Source organism: Salmo salar, chromosome 09, assembly GCF_965601325.2.
Source record: "Salmo salar chromosome 09, fSalSal1, whole genome shotgun sequence".
Taxonomy (NCBI): Eukaryota; Metazoa; Chordata; class Actinopteri; order Salmoniformes; family Salmonidae; genus Salmo; species Salmo salar.
The window spans coordinates 27,804,832-27,824,140 of NC_138299.1; the positions used below are offsets into that span (position 1 = coordinate 27,804,832).

Consider the following 19,309-nt stretch of genomic DNA (forward strand, 5'->3'; position numbering starts at 1 on the left):
TGGCTCCAGGTCATCTAAGTCTTTGCTAGCAAAGCCCCGCCTCATCTCAGCTCACTGGTCACCATAGCAACACACACCCGTAGCACACGCTCCAGCAGTTATATTTCACAGGTGATCCCCAAAGCCAACACCTCATTTGGCCGCCTTTCCTTCTAGTTCTCTGCTACCAATGACTGGAACGAATTGCAAAAATCACTGAAGCTGGAGGCTTATATCTCCCTCACTAACTTTAAGCATCAGCTGTTAGAGCAGCTTACCGATCACTGTACCTGTACATAGCCCATCTGTAAATAGCACACCGAACTACCTCATATTATTTTTTCCCCCTTTTGCAACCCAGTATCTCTACTCGCACATCATCATCTGCACATCTATCACTCCAGTGTTAATGCTACATTTTAATTATTTTGCCACTATGGCCTATTTATTGCCTTACCTCCCTACTATTTATTGCCTTACAACATTCGCACACACTTTTCATAGTTTTTTCTATTGTGTTATTGACGGTACGTTTGCGTATCCCATGTGTAACTATTGTTTTTGTCGCACTGCTTTGCTTTATCTTGGCCAGGTCGCAGTTGTAAAGGAGAACTTGTTCTCAACTGGCCTACCTGGTTAAATACAAAAAGAAAAACTTCTCCCTGCGGTCCCACGGCCTCATCATTATCAGCCTCTGTATATTAATAACTCTTTATGCACTGCTTTTTTTCCAGCAAGGGGAGAATGTCAGCTCATTGTTCTGTTTCCAGGAAGTGTCCCAAAGACCTTGGGAGTGCCCCCTGGACAATCTGAGAGGCCCTTGCCCCCCTCAGTCCCACCCTCTTCACTTTGATGGACATCTCCAGGTACAAGTCAATCAAACTTGACCAGACCATGTTACAAGCACAAAGCAGTGAATCACCTGTAAAGTGTGTTTTCACAGAGACTCTTCATTTGTTCCTGTAAAGTATAAGCATGTGTGTTTTCAGCATTGTACTATGTCACTGTTGCTAGCAATTCATAGCAATCTACAAACATCTTAACTGACTTCAGAATTAGCAATATGCTTCAGTAGGATGTAGAGATTAAATCATTTTAGTGCCTGAGAAGAGGGGGGAGGTTAGAAAACAGGAAGACGTGTGGTCTGTGCTGCTATATATATTCTGTATACATGCATCGAGAACAAGGCAAGATAGACGCAATGATGTGCAGGAAGTAAAACCAAAGGCACTAGATCCTGTAACCATGGCAGGTAAGGAGGATAAAATGTTGTTTTACAAAAGAGAAAACAAGAGTTTGTGCATTTCTTGAAAGCAATATGATGCACTATAGGGTTACCCCAGAAAAAGTGGATTTTACCCCAAAGCAGTGGATCTGCTTTTGCAACCTCTGACATAGGACAAGGAATCAGTCAGACAGTTAGAAGCAAATTCAAATGTTTATTTACAACCTCTGTTCATCAGAGTAAAGTGGTCTAAATACAAAAAATTACAGCAAAATGGCAGCTAATCTCCCTGAGCTTTACAAAAACTACACAGGGCTTGTGGGTGACAGCAGAGAGGGAGAGACAAAGATATTCTGTACAGAGCTCTAATGCCATGTACAGGGAAATTAAATGTGCGAGAGAGAGAGACATACACAACGCTTCATATACAGTATCAAATGAAATACATAAGTATTTTTTTCTCCAGAAAACATGCTTTTAACAATATACATCCTTCCAAGAAGACTGGACATGGTGATGTAGAATATAAATAGATAGCAAAACACCGTTGGTCTTTCAAATTGCATACAAACCAAGTGGCAATTTATGAGACAGGATCAATGAGTTAGCCAACTAACTAACAGACACCGGTAACTGTTTTCAAGATCATAAAATTAAGCTACTTTTGAGGACTGGTTAGTAACAGTGCAGAGTCCATGAACCAATGCCCGTTTTTATGAACTGGAAAATTGGAATTACAGAAATTTACAAAAGTTATCTGGCCAAGTCACTGACCCCACATCATGTTATACCTTACTGGTTGAATATTGAGGCTGACATACCCATCATGGATTTCAAAAGAACAGGAAGACTAGATTAGGGAACTCTGAGCTCAGGTGAGAATAACCTAGAACTAAATATCAGCCTTATGAATGTTTTGCGACAATAATAAAATAAACCAAATCAACAGTAAACTCAGGTATTGGTTCTGAGAGCAAACATGTCCTTCAGTGAGTCTTTGTCCATTATAGTGACACTGTTGGTTTTAAATCACTTCATAATCTCAAAAATATATTGACACTTACTGTCCCCCACTTCCAATACCTATCCAATGACATCAGGGGTACACAACAAGGACAAAAGCAAAGCACATGAGTGCTTCATTGCACAACCAGTCTTCATAACATACTGTACATATTATTCATTGTTATAGAAGTAGGGAAGCGTTTCCTCTCTTTCCATCTCAGTGTAAAAAACTACTACTTTACCCAACGGAGACCAAAGGTCTCCTTGTGTTTAGACAGTAACCCCTACTTCCTGTCAACCACCAGAATCCACCGACACGAACAAAACAAACCCCACCTACCTATGCACAAGCACTGACTTTTAAAGACTGGCTATGAGATCCATAGACTGCAATGGCAATCACAGTCATGTACATTTCAATCCATATACTGAAGGAAAGTATGAAAAACAGAAGTCCGCTTGGGTACCACAGCAGTAGTCTATATGGGTATGAGGAGTCTCTGGAGCCATGTGGCCAGCAGATTTGGCCGAATGGTGTGGGAACTGTAGTATCCTGCAGTACTAGATTTGTCCATAAAGCCCAGAGCTGCCACCATTTAACTGGGCCTCTATTTTGGGCTGTGACACTGGGGTGTTTGGTGTTGGTTGAAATTGTGTGTGTGTGTGTGCGCGCTTTCATGCATATGGAGTGTGAGTGTAAGGTAAAGCAACAGAGGTGAAATCTGGAGTGTAGATAAGGTACTGCATATTGCTTCTCTTGAGAGTGATGCTTTGGTTGCAAGGGAAGGAAAGTGAGCATCACTGACATGTGTGCCCCTGTTCAGTCTGTTTGAGTGGTTAGGTGCGAGTGGGATCTCCTGCTGGTGTGTGTAGGAGGGTGGGTGGGGTCTGTTTGGCCTCTAGTGCTCGTTGTTATGCGTCGGCTGTCCAGTTTGGCTTTTGCCATGGTTCTCCTCCTCCTCACATACAATGAACTCCTCCGGTGGCCAACGCAGCTCACCGCTCTCCACTTCCCCCTCCGTGGGTTCCACTACGATGGACGGCAGGCGGTCTTTCAGCTTACAGCAGCGCTCAAAGTCCGAGGGGTCTGGGAAGATCTGAGGAAAGGACAAAAACAGTTAAAGGCCTGGGTGCCCCTGGGTCTGATCAGTCTTTCATGCTGCTAAATTTAATAGCTTTGGAAGGCATGGTGCCAAAGCTGCTTTTAAGTGCTTAGAAATGGGGATATTATACGAGAGCTAATCATAGTATTGCAAGTCTACAGTAAGTTTGTTAGTCAAAACACCGAGCACATTTTAAGGCAGTAGAGCTTTCTGTTAGCTTAACCAAAAGAACACTAGGTGGTAGATATTGTCAAGTAAAGTTTGTCATATGCACAGGGTACATGTGGTACACAGTACAATGAAATGCTTACTTGCAGGTTCACTCTCATCAGGTTCACTCTGATAGGATGACTAAATAACCCCATGATACTGAAAGCTAAGCAATGGGTATTATATCTCTTTTTTATGATTTTGTTTGCATTAAAAGCTAGACCTAAATGGGTTGTGGGTGTCAATGCCAGACTTGCTGAAGAAGTACCCAGGAAGATGTGCAGACTGTTTTGGATCGAAAATGAAGAGCATGAGAGAAAGATACTCTGACAAGGGATTACAGCCATTCCTAGTCAAAGAACAGCATTTTTTGCTGTTTGGATGAAGTGGAAGAATATTTTTAGAGCTGCATATTTCAGTGGGAGACATTGGAAGGGGAAAGTGATGTCGCTGTCTGGGCAAAAAGCCCAGTGGAAAGAAAGCATTAGATGAGGCTGAGAGGGAGACACAGTGAGAGAGAGGGAGGAAGAGAAGGAAGGAGAGGCTGGGAGAGGGGGATGAGGAGGAAAAGGACAAAATGTTCTGAAAACTACCGTGTTTCAGTATGTTTGGCTGCGAGTGCCTGGTTAGTGGGACAGATTTAGCATTTGCATCTCCAGACATCAGCTTGAGTGTGTGCATATGTGGGACTGAGTATGAATGTTAGTCAGTGCCTGTGTGTGTGTGAGTATGTGTGTTAGTGCATGTGTGTGTAGGGAGGTTTAGTATCTGCATATCCTTGCCTGTGTTGTGAATGACTGTGCGTCAGCACCAAGGGAGATGGCAGAGAGTGACCTTGCTATAAGACCCCAAGCAACAACGTCACAGCTCAGTTCACTTCCAGCTGCAGGAAATGGCAACACATCGCTAGCGAGGCACAATGACAGCTATTTTGGGTTGTGGTGGTGGTGGGGGGGGGGGGGGGGGGGGTGATAGGAGCGTTGGGCGATCAGGAATCACTCAAGTGCAGACTCCAAATGAAGCTGCTGCAGAGAAGCCCTCACCTCCGTAACCAACCTCCAGTTACTTTGCTCTATAAATGCCTCTGTGCATCATTCTTTTGCCGATTGTTTTATACAGCAACTCTCAAACATGGGGGTTAATGCAAAATGTAATGCTGTGTTGCCTAACAGTCAGAGACGCAGTTGGCATTCAGGTGATGGACTCAAAAATTGTATCAAAGTCAACAGTACATTTTGAGAAGGATCCCCTTGAGGGGGAAGAGGCATTGTCATGCCCTCTTCAAGACTGTGTTTGGACCATGATAGATCTTTAGTGGACTGAGGAATTTTAAGCTCTCGACCCACACCACTACAACCCTGTCGATGTGAATTGGGGCGTGTCGGCCCTGTATTCCACGATCAGCTCCTTTGTCTTTCTCTGACCTCCTCCCTATAGTCTCATTGGCGTCGATGATCAGGCCTTACACCGTTGTGTCGTCTGCAAACGTAATGGTGTTGGAAGTCATGCGCGGCCATGCAGTCATGGGTGAAGAGGGACTACAGGAGGGGCCCGCGTGTTAAGGGTCAGCGTGGCAGATGTCGTTTCCCTGCCTTACCACCCGGGGGCGTCCCGTTAAGAAGTCCAGGATCCAGTTGCAGAGGGAGGTGTTCAGTCCCAGGGTCCATAGCTTAGTGTTGACCTTGGAGGTCACTATGGTGTTGAATGCAGAGACGTAGTCAATGAACAGCATTTTCACATAGGTGTTCCTTTTTGTCCAAGTGGGAAAGGGCAGTGTGGAGTGCAATAAAGATTGCGTCATCTGTGGATCTGAGCCATGACCAGCCTTTCAAAGAATTTCATGGCTACAGATGCGTGTGCAATGGGGCGATAGCCATTTAAACATTACCTTGGTGTTCTTGGGCGCAGGGACTATATCGATCTGCTTGAAACATGTAGGCATTACAGACTGGGTCAGGGTGAGGTTGAAAATGTTAGTAAAGACATTTGTCAACTGGTCAGCGCATGCTCCGAGTACACGTCCTGATAATCCGTCTAGCCCTTGGCTACAGAGAGTGTGATCACAGTCATCTGTAACAGCAGCTCTCACGCATGGTTGAGTGTTGCTTGCCTCAAAGCGAGTATAGATGGCATTTAGCTCATCTGGTGCCCCGCTCCTTGAAAGCTGTTGCCTTTAATCCATGGCTTCTGTTTGGGATATGTACGTATGGTCATGTAGGAGATGACAATGTTAATGCACTTATTATTGAAGCCGGTGACTGATGTGGTCAACTCCTCAATGTCATTGGATGAGTCCTGCAATATATTCTAGTCTGTGCTAGTGAAACAGTCCTGTAGCTTAACATCCACTTCATTGGATCACATCACTGGTACTTCCCATTTGAGTTTTTTCTTGTAAGCAGGAATCAGTAGGATATGGTCAGATTTGTCAAATACAGGGCGAGGGAGAGCTTTGGATGAGTCTCTGTGTGTGGAGTAAAGGTGATCTGTTTTTTTCACCTCTAGTTGCACAGGTGACATGCTGGTAGAAATGAGGTTTTCCTGCATTAAAATCACCGGCCACTAGGAGTGCTGCCTCCTAGTGGCCTCACAGGACAGACAGCTTGGGTGTAAATTGTGAGAGGAAGGCAGCCCACCTTCCCAAAGGGTCAGTCTGCATCATCTGGGTCTCTGACACGTACAGTCACAAACACTCATAAAGGAGTGGTTTTGCCTTAAAATGGCTCAGATTATTTCCAAACAAAACTTGTCAAGGCCACCTGATGGCCTGCTACACAGAAAGTTGCCCATCTGAGTTGCATTGTCGTGACATGCCATCAGGCCCCCACAGTAAAGTCCGGAAGATTCAACTAACTCCTATTAATTTCCTTTGCATGTTTTTAAAAGTCTGTGCAATCATCTCGAACTCCCTGCAAAGCTGCATGCCATCTCAAGGCAAATACAATTGTTTCATTAAATAACCCCCTTGAAATCCCCAAAAAAGGTTGTTTGCATAACTTGTTACAATAATAATGCTAATGATTAGACCTCCTGGTTAGAAAACAAACCTCTCCTTACCCATGGTCCCCTGGGTGAGCTGCTTACATTAAGAACTATGATGGAACATGCAGCCCTGTCCTTAATCCAACCTCAACCTTTTGTTCAAAATCCAAGACCATTTTTGGGTTACTAATAGCGGTGAGGACTTCTAAACAGGGACGTGTACCATAAACCAATTAAAACTACAGTGGGGGAAAAAAGTATTTGATCCCCTGCTGATTTTGTACGTTTTCCCACTTACAAAGAAATGGTCAGTCTATAATTTTAATGGTAGGTTTATTTGAACAGTGAGAGACAGAATAACAAAGAAATCCAGAAAAACGCATGTCAAAAATGTTAGAAAATGATTTGCATTTTAATGAGTGAAATAAGTATTTGACCCCTCTGCAAAACATGACTTAGTACTTGGTGGCAAAACCCTTGTTGGCAATCACAGAAGTCAAATGTTTCTTGTAGTTGGCCACCAGGTTTGCACACATCTCAGGAGGGATTTTGTCCCACTCCTCTTTGCAGATCTTCTCCAAGTCATTAAGGTTTTGAGGCTGACGTTTGGCAACTCGAACCTTCAGCTTCCTCCACAGATTTTCTATGGGATTAAGGTCTGGAGACTGGCTAGGCCACTCCAGGACCTTAATGTGCTTCTTCTTGAGCCACTCCTTTGTTGCCTTGGCCGTTTGTTTTGGTCATTGTCATGCTGGAATGCCCATCCACGACCCATTTTCAATGCCCTGGCTGAGGGAAGGAGGTTCTCACCCAAGATTTGACAGTACATGGCCCCGTCAAATGATGCGGTGAAGTTGTCCTGTCCCCTTAGCAGAAAAACACCCCCAAAGCATAATGTTTCCACCTCCATGTTTGACGGTGGAGATGGTGTTCTTGGGGTCATAGGCAGCATTCCTCCTCCTCCAAACACGGCGAGTTAATGTCAAAGAGCTCCATTTTGGTCTCATCTGACCACAACACTTTCACCAGTTGTCCTTGGAGTCATTCAGATGTTCATTGGCAAACTTCAGACGGGCATGTATATGTATTCTTGAGCAGGGGGACCTTGCGGGCGCTGCAGGATTTCAGTCCTTCATGGCGTAGTGTGTTACCAATTGTTTTGTTGGTGACTATGGTCCCAGCTGCCTTGAGATCATTAACAAGATCCTCCCGTGTAGTTCTGGGCTGATTCCTCACCGTTCTCATGATCATTGCAACTCCACGAGGTGAGATCTTGCATGGAGCCCCAGGCCGAGGGAGAATGACAGTTCTTTTGTGTTTCTTCCATTTGCGAATAATTGCACCAACTGTTGTCACCTTCTCACCAAGCTGCTTGGCGATGGTCTTGTAGCCCATTCCAGCCTTGTGTAGGTCAACAATCTTGTCCCTGACATCCTTGGAGAGTTCTTTGGTCTTGGCCATGGTGGAGAGTTTGGAATCTGATTGATTGATTGCTTCTGTGGACAGGTGTCTTTTTTACAGGTAACAAGCTGCGGTTAGGAGCACTCCCTTTAAGAGTGTGCTCCTAATCTCAGCTCGTTACCTGTATAAAAAAAGACACCTGGGAGCCAGAAATCTTTCTGATTGAGAGGGGGTCAAATACTTATTTCCCTCATTAAATAGGAAATCAATTTATAACATTTCTGACATGCGTTTTTTCTGGATTTGTTGTTGTTATTCTGTCTCTCACTGTTCAAATAAACCTACCATTCAAATTATAGACTGATCCTTTCTTTGTCAGTGGGCAAACGTACAAAATCAGCAGGGGATCAAATACTTTTTCCCCCCACTGTAGTCCACCCTCTGCCTCCTAGTTTTGCTTACCCCTTATAAAAAAGGGCTCTACAGTGTGACCATTTTACTCGCATATGCGCCTAAATATTTTCCTGTGTGACCTGGAATTTGTATTAAGCAGTACCAGAACACCTAAAAAATAAAAATAAAGTAGGATTCTAGCTTTATTACCTCATATTTTTAATTGTGCTCCTAAATTTCTCTGTGTGCTTAAATTTTCCAACTTAAGCATACAAGTACTCCTTGTAAAAAAGGTCAGCATAGAGCCCTGCCCTTATGGGTTATATACCACGATTTTGCCTCAAACCAATTTCCCTTTAGGACAAAAAGTGGTGTTAGTATGCGTGTTAGTTACCTGGAAAGAGAGCCGGTCCTTGCTGGGGCTGAGCCTCATGTCCTCCATGGGGGTGCTACTGATCATCACCTCAGTCATGTCTCCGCTCGGCACAAACACTGGGCTGGACAGAGACATAAGGGAAAGGACTGGGTTATTCCACTATTCAGGATCCAATATCAGTCCCAAACTTTCACACTGAGGAGCAGAATACAATCATTTCAAATACCTAATATTGAGCAAACCAGGAAGCACCATTTTCTTGTTTTCAATTTACTGATAGCCAGGGCACACTCCAACACTCAGACATAATTTACAAACAAAGCATGTGTATTTAGTGAGTCTGCCAGATCAGAGACAGTAGGGATGGTCTATTGATAAATGGGTGAACTGAACCATTTTCCTGGCCTGCTAACCATTCAAAATGTAACAAGTACTTTTGGGTGTCAGGGAAATTGTAAAAAGTACATCATTTCCTTTAGGAATGTAGTGAAGTAAAAAGTTGTCAAAAAATATAAGTAGTAAAAAAATAAAAACAACTTAAGTATTTTTACACCAATGCAGAGCCGGTACGTGTCCCAATCATAGTGCTGTACAAGAGGCCGCATAATGGAGAATGGATAGGTTGGTGCAATATCATTTACATGTAGCTATTACTTTGGCAAGTGTTATTGTAATGGAAATTATATGATTAAAGGTTTGACTAAATGATTTCACTCAGAAACCCTATAACCTGTTGAAATGTATTCGAAATAAGGCTATAATAATGGGTTAAAAACGATATTGCAATACTGTGTGTGAGTAAGACACTGGTGCCACTTCTAAATGAGCAGGGCAGAGTTGATAAGACGACCTTGGGAAAGGAACAGGAGAAGAGGCCTCCTTAAGTTAGGGAGAGAAACAACGGCCTGGGAACAGTTAGGCTGGCAAAAGATAAGGAGACAGGTGGTCTGGGTACTGTGGAAAAATACAGCCGCCTAAAGCTGGGTTTCGTTCTCTACTGGTGTGTGTGTGTGTGTGTTAATATAAAAGGCTTTGTACATTGTAAGGATTTTCAGAGCTCTCATAAATAAATGTTTTGACCCTTGTAGGCTGGCTATCCGTCTGCTTCATTCAACCAGAATATTACACACTCTGGTGGGGTAGAGTGAGTAGTTTAATTGAAGTTCGGTTTAAGAACATTGATAACTTAAATTCACGTAACAGTTATGCAAATTAATCCTATCAACGAGAATGACAGAGTACGACTTTCAGTCATGTAGTTACCTGAGATTTGGCCCTTTGGGATTATTTTTGCAATGAAAAAGCTGCACATAAGCCTTGTTCAGTATTTTGTTTAGTCTCTATGCATGCATTTGCTTTCACTTTGTCTGACCACTGACAGGCTCTGCAGCATACATTTGGTGCACTGCAAAGCTACACCACCACTGAGATGTGGTTTGCATTGGGTAGCCATGTCTAAATACAGGACGAGGTATGCTTCAACTAGGAGTGAGGGGACACAGTCATAGCGAGAATGCATTGTGGGCGTGCAGTGCAATTTGACTGGGACCCATAACATGGGAGGGACCGAAAACATTCAACTTTAGTTGAAGCAAGACGCACTGTATATGCACTGTAAGAAATTACTGAACAGGAGGATTGAACTGAGGTACTATGTGGCAGGAAATCTATTCTTGGGATGTTTGAGAACCAAGATGGTAGCTGAGCAGAGCGCACATCTCAAGCGTTCTATTTCAAGTCTGGTGGCACAGCGGTCAGTGTCCACAGGACTGTGGTCAGGGTGGCCAACCCACCACAGGGGACAGGAAACAGAACATAGATCACCACCTGCCTCAGATGAGCAGACTTGTTCCAAATATAACAAGTCAGTTTGTTTCTGCAAAAAATCTGAATACTGGGCGCCATTAACCTCCTTTTACAGTAGAAACAATGGAAGGTTTAGTGGTTGGTCATGTCAACATATCGTAGCCATGACCAACAAAACATTTTAGGTAAAACCAATGAAGTGCACTTCAAAAAAGGAGCCTACATTATTTTCATATACATGTTGCTCCGGATGGACTCTTCGTCTCAACTTCATCTTAAAACCTCTCTTTTCCAAATATTTTTCAAGTTGCCTCTGAGGTATTTTGACAGTAATGCTATGTACAATGTTTGACAAGACCCTGAACTGGACTTCAATACTCTTTATGGATAAATCAACAGTGGAACCTCAGTGACACTTTCAGTTTGTAAACTTTCTGTGATCGGAAAATGAAAATGTTTTCACCATAAGAGATTGTGGGCAAAAATAGAGATGTGTCGTATGACTCATAGTTTGCCACTCACTCATGTTCCTTCACTGCTTTGTTGAATTCTTTCTAAGACATGTTTATTATTCAAGAACCTATTAATCCCCACACATTAAAGAAAAGGCAGTCTGCAGTGGGAATCAAGACCTTTCATCAAAAGAACACCTGTCTGACAGCAGTTTAAAAAGCACCAAAAGTGTTCCCTCATACTCTGATTGGAGAAAAACAAATGGAGATCAACAACCATTCTTTCATTCTATGGGGATTAAGTTCCAGATGAACTCTTTAAATATATGTCAATCCAATAATAGCAAATAACACCCTTAGGCCATCCACATTTTCCAACATGTCACTTTCATGTAAAAAGGCTTGGCCTTATGGTACCATAATAAAAGGACTGAGGTGGATGTATACATTCCTTAGGATAAAGGACAAAGCCCCTATACATTATATTGTTCATCTATCCTGAATCTGTCAGAAAGTGTCAATTGCTTCAAACTGAAAAGGAGAGATGCTGTGTAAATTGATTTATTGCACACAACACATTGCCACACCCTGAAGCAATGGCTACTGCTGTTTAACAATCAATATTTCCATTCCCAAATTTGCATACCATGTGTCACATTCAAATTAGGAGAAGAAACTATTTTTGTGCAGGTGGGGGCCACAGGGGGAAAGCACAAGCCAAGACCCAAAGGCAGAATAGGTTTCTGGAATCTTCTCATTCGTTTACAAACTAGTCGACTTGGTTCAACGACAACAATAGCCGGAAGTCTAAAAATAATAAACTAGTCCAAAGGATATGCAAGGTTGTGTGTGGAAAATATGTCAAAAGACCCATTTCATTCTTGAGAGAGGAGAGAGGGTAAGCCAGAGACACATGGAGAGGGATGGACGTAGAGTGGTGACAGCACAGACCGGTGCAGAAGTGCGGGTAGAAAGATAAACACTCTGCCTTTGCCAGTCATATTTCTGCTCGGGGATCGTATAAACATCCTGCTCAGCTAAGAATAACAGAACATTGGCCTAATAAAACATAAAGGGGCACAATGAGAAGTGGAGGAGCACACGTACTGTAACAATTCAACCAGTGAGAGAACATACCATTCAAATCCATTACTGCTAAAAGTATCTGCCCGATGTTACAAAACGTGTCCTTTTTTTTAATTTTTTTTTTTTAAGAATGTGAAAATGTTTTCAAGGAGCCATGTTAAGTGTTCTGTAGAATTAAACAACTCCAAATGTATGAGGATAATGATTACCATGGGCTATGCAGTTAAGAAACACTTCACAAGTTCATTGTGCATTAGTTGGCACAATGAAGCCATTGTGCCAACTAATATAGAGGCCAAGAGGTGAAATGTTGTGCATTCCTACTTCTACCCTGGCAGCACCCATCCAAGTACCAATTCATTCTAAAAGGGCACCCCAAATTCTCTAATGCCCACTGCCAAAGATCAGTTACGGCACTCCACTTGTCAAGGACACATTTACTCAAAACCACTTTTAAATGAGCTTAATCTTAGACCAGGATCAGCCTGAGATGACTCCTTTGACTATTGCCAAGTAGAACTTCTGTCTGGACTTGCTGTCCCATCTTCCATGGGCATGCAACATGACCAGGTACTGGCCAGCTTGGCACTTCAGTGACTATCTTTAGCACTGTCAACAGAAACAACTGGGCCTACATACTGTACACAGTCAAATGCTCATATGGACTAATGCCAGTCCTATGTGGGCTAATGCCAGTCCTATGTGGGCTAATGCCAGTCCTAGACACATTCCAGTCAGAGGTCTGGCATGGGCATGAGACGGGGCATCTCAGACTGACACGTGTCCTGGCTACATAAATACAACTAAGGATCACAGAGGTTGCCTGCGGCTTTGGCTGATCATTATGGAGCATGTGTGAAGGTCTGTCTGTCCAACATTACATTAACAGTGTCAAAGATATTTTTAGATTAATCTGTGGTGAGGACAGTGTGACGACTCCAATTCCTGGATCGATGCCAGTCAGGATTTGTTCTTTAGGGTAGGTCTCTCTACAAAGCTGCACAATCCCATCAACTCTAAATGGTAAATGACTCAGTAACTAAAAATAATATTACCCTACCCTCTATGCTGCATCATCCTCCAAGTGTGTATGGTATGGACACGAATTGAGGACACATTGTTCTACACGGTCATGCCAAGTCATCTGCCAGTCTGTGCTGACAGAGACAAAACATATATCCCCATAGCAATGCGACCCGGTGCACGTCTTACGTCGTGCATAATTAACACCGTTTTCCCTCTACTCCTCCCGAGTCTCGCTATGCGCATTATACATCTGAGGAGGCTTGGCGAAAAGGCGAAGCTGCTGCTGAGATTCCATACCAACACTGGGCGGTAACACTATTTCTATAGTCCATCTACAGCAGGGGTCTCCAACCTTTTCTAGCACAAGAGCTAGTTTTAAAAAATTCAACATGCCGCAAGACATTTTTTTTTTTTACATCTTTCAAATAGGCACATTCTTCTCTTCTCCCCTGCAACTCTTCACTGGGTCCTTATTGTACAAGAGAAAGTAGCACACTGTTTTCTGTCAATATACAGTACCTGGTAAAATAATGGTTAATAAAAAAAACTATGGGGGGGGGGCCACATAAAATCTGTGATTTGTTTTCCAAATGATGTTCCCAGAAAAAAAATTCAGGTTTTAGTTTATTTAATTTTTTCACTCAAATTAACAATTGTTCATAGAAAAACAACAAAACTGGATGTTGAGTGTCAATGATTAAATCATATGAGAATACACGTTTTTTTTGGTCTGGAAGAAAACTAACACATTTAGATTTGAGTGTAATTCCCCTTTAATCTGTCCCTTTAATTACGCATCTAGGGAGTGAGGAATATGCAGTCTAGCGATGGTTCTGTACCGCTGCTGCTCATTTAATGGCAAAATTTGCAAATAACAGATACAAATTATATACTTCTGCCAGGTAAGCCTACTTTGCAGTTAACATTTAATTGAGAAGGTTTTGGGTAAGGTATCTCTGTCAACCCACCAGACGGTTATCACATCAACTGGCTACACACGGAGTCATAGACAAATGTGCGCACCACACAGGCAGACGGGCAATATTGCTGGAAATTAATTGCCAGATAAGTTTTTTAAGCCAATAGTGGCTAACCAGGGATGGGATCATGTCAAAGTTCGATTGATTAGATATTAGCTGGGAGCTTGCAGTGTCTGATACTTGTGAGATTGGTTTATGACAGTTTGCAGTGGAACAGGTGAAAATTGCATTTACTTTCAGAATTGTTTGGCGAACTACTCATAGCTGGGCTGCGAGCTACTGGTAGCAAGCGATCGACCTGTTGGAGACCCCTGATCTACAGTAACATTTCAACTAACTATCCTCACCTTGCCCCTAACCCTTATTCTAAACCTAACTGCAGGGTTGGCTCTAGCTTTTTTGGGACCCTAAGCGAGATTTGGTTGGGGGCCCCTCCCCACCTCACGGGTTCAACATTTTAGCGGTCCCCCCTCAACAGCGGAGAGAAATATTTACATTTTAAAACCTTTTCACATGCGAGTTCCAAATATCTCTAACGGTCGCCGGAATGCTCACTGTTCCAAAATGCGATTGTTACGCAACAGGACAGTAAACACGTGCTGCCTGTTTCTAACAAGTTGTATTTTATAACAGTTTGAATTGAGTTATGTTCCGTATGTAATTTACATGGAAGTAGCCCATTTCAGTGTTGCCGACAATTTATGTTCGAGGGTTTATTGAACTGGACAAACTTCCCTCTTCGAGAAGAGCTGTTCCCCATTTCTTCCTTCCGCGCATCAAGTATGTAGACATTTGCGCAATCTTGCATGAACTGACATTTTCTGGGTGGCACTCGCATTGCCTCCATTGTTGTTTTCCATAGAAATAATAACTTCGGACGAGTACATTCCTATCAAAGTAAGTGCCTTATTTTCTGTATATCGTGTTGTCGTTTCTACTTTTGCATTTTAATTTTTTTTACCTTTATTTAACTAGGCAAGTCAGTTAAGAACAAATTCTTATTTTCAATGACGGCCTAGGAACAGTGGGTTAACTGCCTTGTTCAGGGGCAGAACGGCAGATTTGTACCTTGTCAGCTCAGGGATTTGAACTTGCAACCTTTCGGTAACTAGCCCAACACTCTAACCATTAGGCTACCCTGCCGCGTGAAGTATGGTTGTATGGAGCATAATGTATTTACAGTTTTATTCACGTTTTCAAGTACTGGTGACAAATATTGCATTCCGATTATTGCAACGGACACCTATGATGTGTGCAAAATACTTTTTTGAAGGTTGTACTGATTATAATGACCTAATGCTAAGCTATTTGCCAGCTATGCGTGGTGCCATGTTTGTTGACATTATACAATGGATTCTGGGTGTCACGTCAACGTCTGTCAGACCAAAGATATTATAATGGAGGTGAAGTAATGATTTGCTCATCTTTCGGGTAAACTTCCGGAAGTAGACGACACACCCCCTTCAACATGCATACTGCAAACAGACCAAACTCAAACTTATTATCTTTGGTTGACGCAGAAAACAAACATGGCGGTGCGCACAAACTACCCATCGTCGGGTTAATTTAGATTTCAAAAGTGTTTTACTCAATTATTTCGATCAATGTTGAGCTCACCCGTGATATGATGAATTATAAATAGTATTTGCTATTAGCTAATTCAAATTGTGGTTTGTCAGCCGAGAGTTATCTAAATATGACCGCTTGTGTTACGTCAATCTTTCCTCAGTTAGTGGTAGGGCTAATGTAGCATACATCTTCATTTGGATGATTGTGTACGCTGTTGCTACTTATGTGAATGTCTGAACGCCGCATCCAAAAATTAACTGGTCACATTCAGGACATAACTTTGTAAGGACTGTGTTTGTGCAAAATGTTTCTGTGAAAAAAACAGTGTGGCTAGCTCAAATGCTGACTGTTGTGTCAATCGAATCTGGACGTTATAAATAATCCCACCGGTTTGAGCATAAGCTGCAGGGACCACTGTAGAATGATCACACCCGTTTGTTGGTACGTGTGAAAAGGTTAAAGTGAATTTCCTGGAATTCTACACATTTTGCAATGGGGCAGAGAGACAATTTAGGATTTAATTAAAAAAATATTTAAATCATGCAATTGCAGTCATTATGCCAAGGGGCAGAGAAAATATTTGCAGTTCTAAATTAATTTCCTGTAATTCTACACATTTTGCCTTGACTTATGCCATCTTAAATGATACCTGAGTGAGAGTGACAAACAAAAGAAATAGGGGGCCCCTGGAGGTCTGGGCCCCCTGGGCACGTGCCCTGCATGACCGGTCGGTATTTGGCCATGATTACTACAAGTTTAGATAGCTGGCAAGACTACTTTACCAATCTATAAATGTTTAGCTGACATGGCTAATTGAGTGACTGTCAGTGACTGACATAAGAGAAAAATTGCTGATGCACAACCACATTTCCAACTTGCACTTTGTGTATTCTACTATTCTAAGTAGACCGCTTATGCCTGGAGCTGGATGGCCCTGCCTAACAGTAACCTTAGCAAGCAGTTGCTTATCAATATAGCTTGTTGATAGCATGACCAGCTGTAGAGCATCTACAGATGGAAAATCCAGACTATCCAAATAAAATTGTGACCCGCTGGGCTGCCTGGCGACCGGCCAAATCACACAACCTGGAGGTGTGTGTGTGGGGGGGGGGTGTCAATCTCTATCCAGATTGCTGCTCCAGTCCATAGGCTTCCTTGTTGAGCTCAGCCTTCTCAGAATACAGGAAACACTGTTACTGTGTTACTGACTGGACAGAACATGCTCATTTTTAGGCCCAGCTCCAGCACAACTGGAGTACATAATGCCAAGGTGCCAAAGCAGAGGCATTTGGTCCACGATGACCTGATCACTTTATAGGAGAATTACATGTTCTTGTTTCAAGAGTTCAAACGTGTAAAAAGAAAAGATAGAAATTAAAGTAAAGAGGTCTTTCTGTTTACCAGGGGTGAGATAGTGTGAGTAGTCACTCACCTACAAGTGTAACACCCACAAATGCAACAACTGCCCCTGGCAAAACATTGAAAGCTATCAAATGGCTCCCATGGGAATGCACTTATAACATGATAAACCTGAAACAATAACTTTTTTCCTGCAGTGAGCTTTGAAAAATAAACTGCAAAGTGCTATATTAGGCAGCAATAAATGGGGAAACAAGAGATCTTAGCAAAAGGGTCCCCATGTAGCAGTGGTATCTGAAGAACAGAGAAGAACAGAGAAGCACACAAAGCGGAGACGAGAAGCTTTGTGGTTACTGTAAGTCACAGGGTCGGGTCTTCACTTCCTGGTGCAGGCAAACAGACTAGCAGAGTAAAAAAAAAAAAAAAAATTTAAGCAAAAAAAAGTGTATTGCATGAAGTCTTGGACGAAGTCTTCTAATCCTTAATGCAATGTTACAAGCCTATATGGAGGTCGGAGTACACAGAGTAAAATGGAGAGATTGAGTCACAGGCCTCCTCTGGGTGATGGATGGACTGTCAATGGGTTAAGAGACTCATTCCACCTCCCTCTATTGCACCCCACCACAATAGCTTACCAATAAAAGGTAAATTGTCTCACCACTAAAAATCAAACAATGTGAAACAGTAGTATGGTTGAACAGTTCCATATCGTTGCTTGTCGAGAAACCAAGGTAGGCTCATGTTATTACTTCTGCAATTATCAGCAGTTTGACTAAAAGGCATTGCATTGCAATGCTCCCATTGCAACGTGAAAACATTAGGTTGCCAATCTAGGATGTGCATGTTGACGTTTATTTTCATGAATCTTGCCCTGGAGGCAGAACTGAGTGATTTCGGCTCGATGGGCCATCTGCAAAGTCAAAATTGACTATATTGTAAAAATGATTGAAACCCCCCCCCCCCCCCCCCAAAAAAAATATGTGCATTTGGTTTAAGGTTAGGTTTCAAATCCGATGTTATGACTTTATCAGCTAGTGACCACTCTGCAAAAAACGTTAACCTGCCTATGATGTCCCCTTATGAAAGGAAAAGGCTCAACTTCAGACATGGCACCTGGATAAGGAGTCTTGGTGGACAGCTTGACTCCTGTCACCACTTGAAAAACAGAACTCCAAAAATGTGGAGTGCTTTGTTTGTTATCTGACCTTTCTTTCAGGTGGCTTTATAAAGGTTATAAAACAAAAACAACGGCACTGACTGCACCCTGACACATTAAATAGCGCAGTTGTAATGGTTTGAAGCAGTAAATACTTTCTTTTGATTTACATACATTCTTCCAAGCATCTTAGTTTTCTATTGATTATAGCCATTAGCAAATATAAAAGGCAATGCTAAAAATCACATAGGCTACATGCAATAATGAAACTTTATTCGAAAATGTTTCAACATCGAAGTGAAGTTTCAGGTGTAAAAAAAAAAAGACAAATCATACTTACCAGTATATTTGGGGAGAATATACAGACATGAATTCACACCTGCAGTTGATTATGATTATTAAGGAATTACTTCGATATTGACGCCTTCTTTAAAAAAAAATAAAAAAACTTCCGCCTGTCACACGTAAATTAAAAGCGAGCGTTTGTACAGAAATGTAGAACTCGAAGCTGAGTCGTGACCTTGGTTAAACAACCAGCTCTCGTGTATTTTGCCTTTTTGATATGTCGACTAGCAGAAATTACTTTTTATATAAGAGGCGTGTACTGTCACTGCAGACACACCCCCTTCACACGGGCTCCAAATTCTTCAATGGCAGCAGGATCACTACGGACCAATCAAAGGACAGGTGCCACGTACCCGCAGTGACGATAGCAAGGGATAAACAATTTCGAAAAAAAGAAACCATAAATGATACTGCGTCATGCTCTTCATCAGAGAGGATGAGTCGGAGCAAGAGATTTCACTCTCGCCAAAATATGTAAAAAAAAAAAAAAAAAGAACCACAATGCATTTCTATGGGCTTATTTTGGACCTGAACTTGTCGCCTGCCTTCCCGCCTTTGGGACAACTATTACCATTGTTAGGGTGGAGACATGAGCATCTCGTCATTATATAAAAAATATTTATCTTCATTGATAGTCACTAAGGCAATATGAAATTAAGCCGAATGAACAAAAAATAGTCACACCATTGTCTACTTATTTCTCACTTTCATAACGATTTATGTTATGTAACACAAGTCAGAATATCCAAGTGTCTATGTCCAAAGAAATATACATTTGTTTTTCAATTATTGCAACTATATTTGCATAACTGGAGGGGATGATGATACGGTACCAGAGTAGGCAAAGAAGCTCTTT

The 19,309-nt window shown here is 42.2% G+C and overlaps 1 protein-coding gene across 1 annotated transcript; it reads right to left on the reverse strand.

Moving 5' to 3' along the window:
• Window positions 1–1,405: 1,405 nt before the first annotated feature.
• LOC106611122 (protein LBH) lies at window positions 1,406–18,668 on the reverse strand. Its single transcript, XM_014210997.3, has 3 exons — window positions 18,449–18,668; window positions 8,693–8,795; window positions 1,406–3,306 (listed from the first exon to the last, which is right to left on the reverse strand). The coding sequence occupies exons 1-3, from the start codon at window positions 18,475–18,477 to the stop codon at window positions 3,109–3,111; spliced, it is 330 nt and encodes a 109-aa protein (XP_014066472.1). The 5' UTR covers window positions 18,478–18,668; the 3' UTR covers window positions 1,406–3,108.
• Between the last annotated feature and the right edge of the window lie 641 nt (window positions 18,669–19,309).

Excerpts from the sequence above, each read along its gene's own strand:
- LOC106611122 (XM_014210997.3), bottom strand. The coding sequence starts at position 18,477 with ATGTCTGTATATTCTCCCCAAATATACTG. Across the intron at positions 8,796-18,448 it reads TATTCTCCCCAAATATACTG|CCCAGTGTTTGTGCCGAGCG; the intron begins GTAAGTATGATT and ends GTCTCTGTCCAG. Across the intron at positions 3,307-8,692 it reads AGGACCGGCTCTCTTTCCAG|ATCTTCCCAGACCCCTCGGA; the intron begins GTAACTAACACG and ends TCCTTTCCTCAG.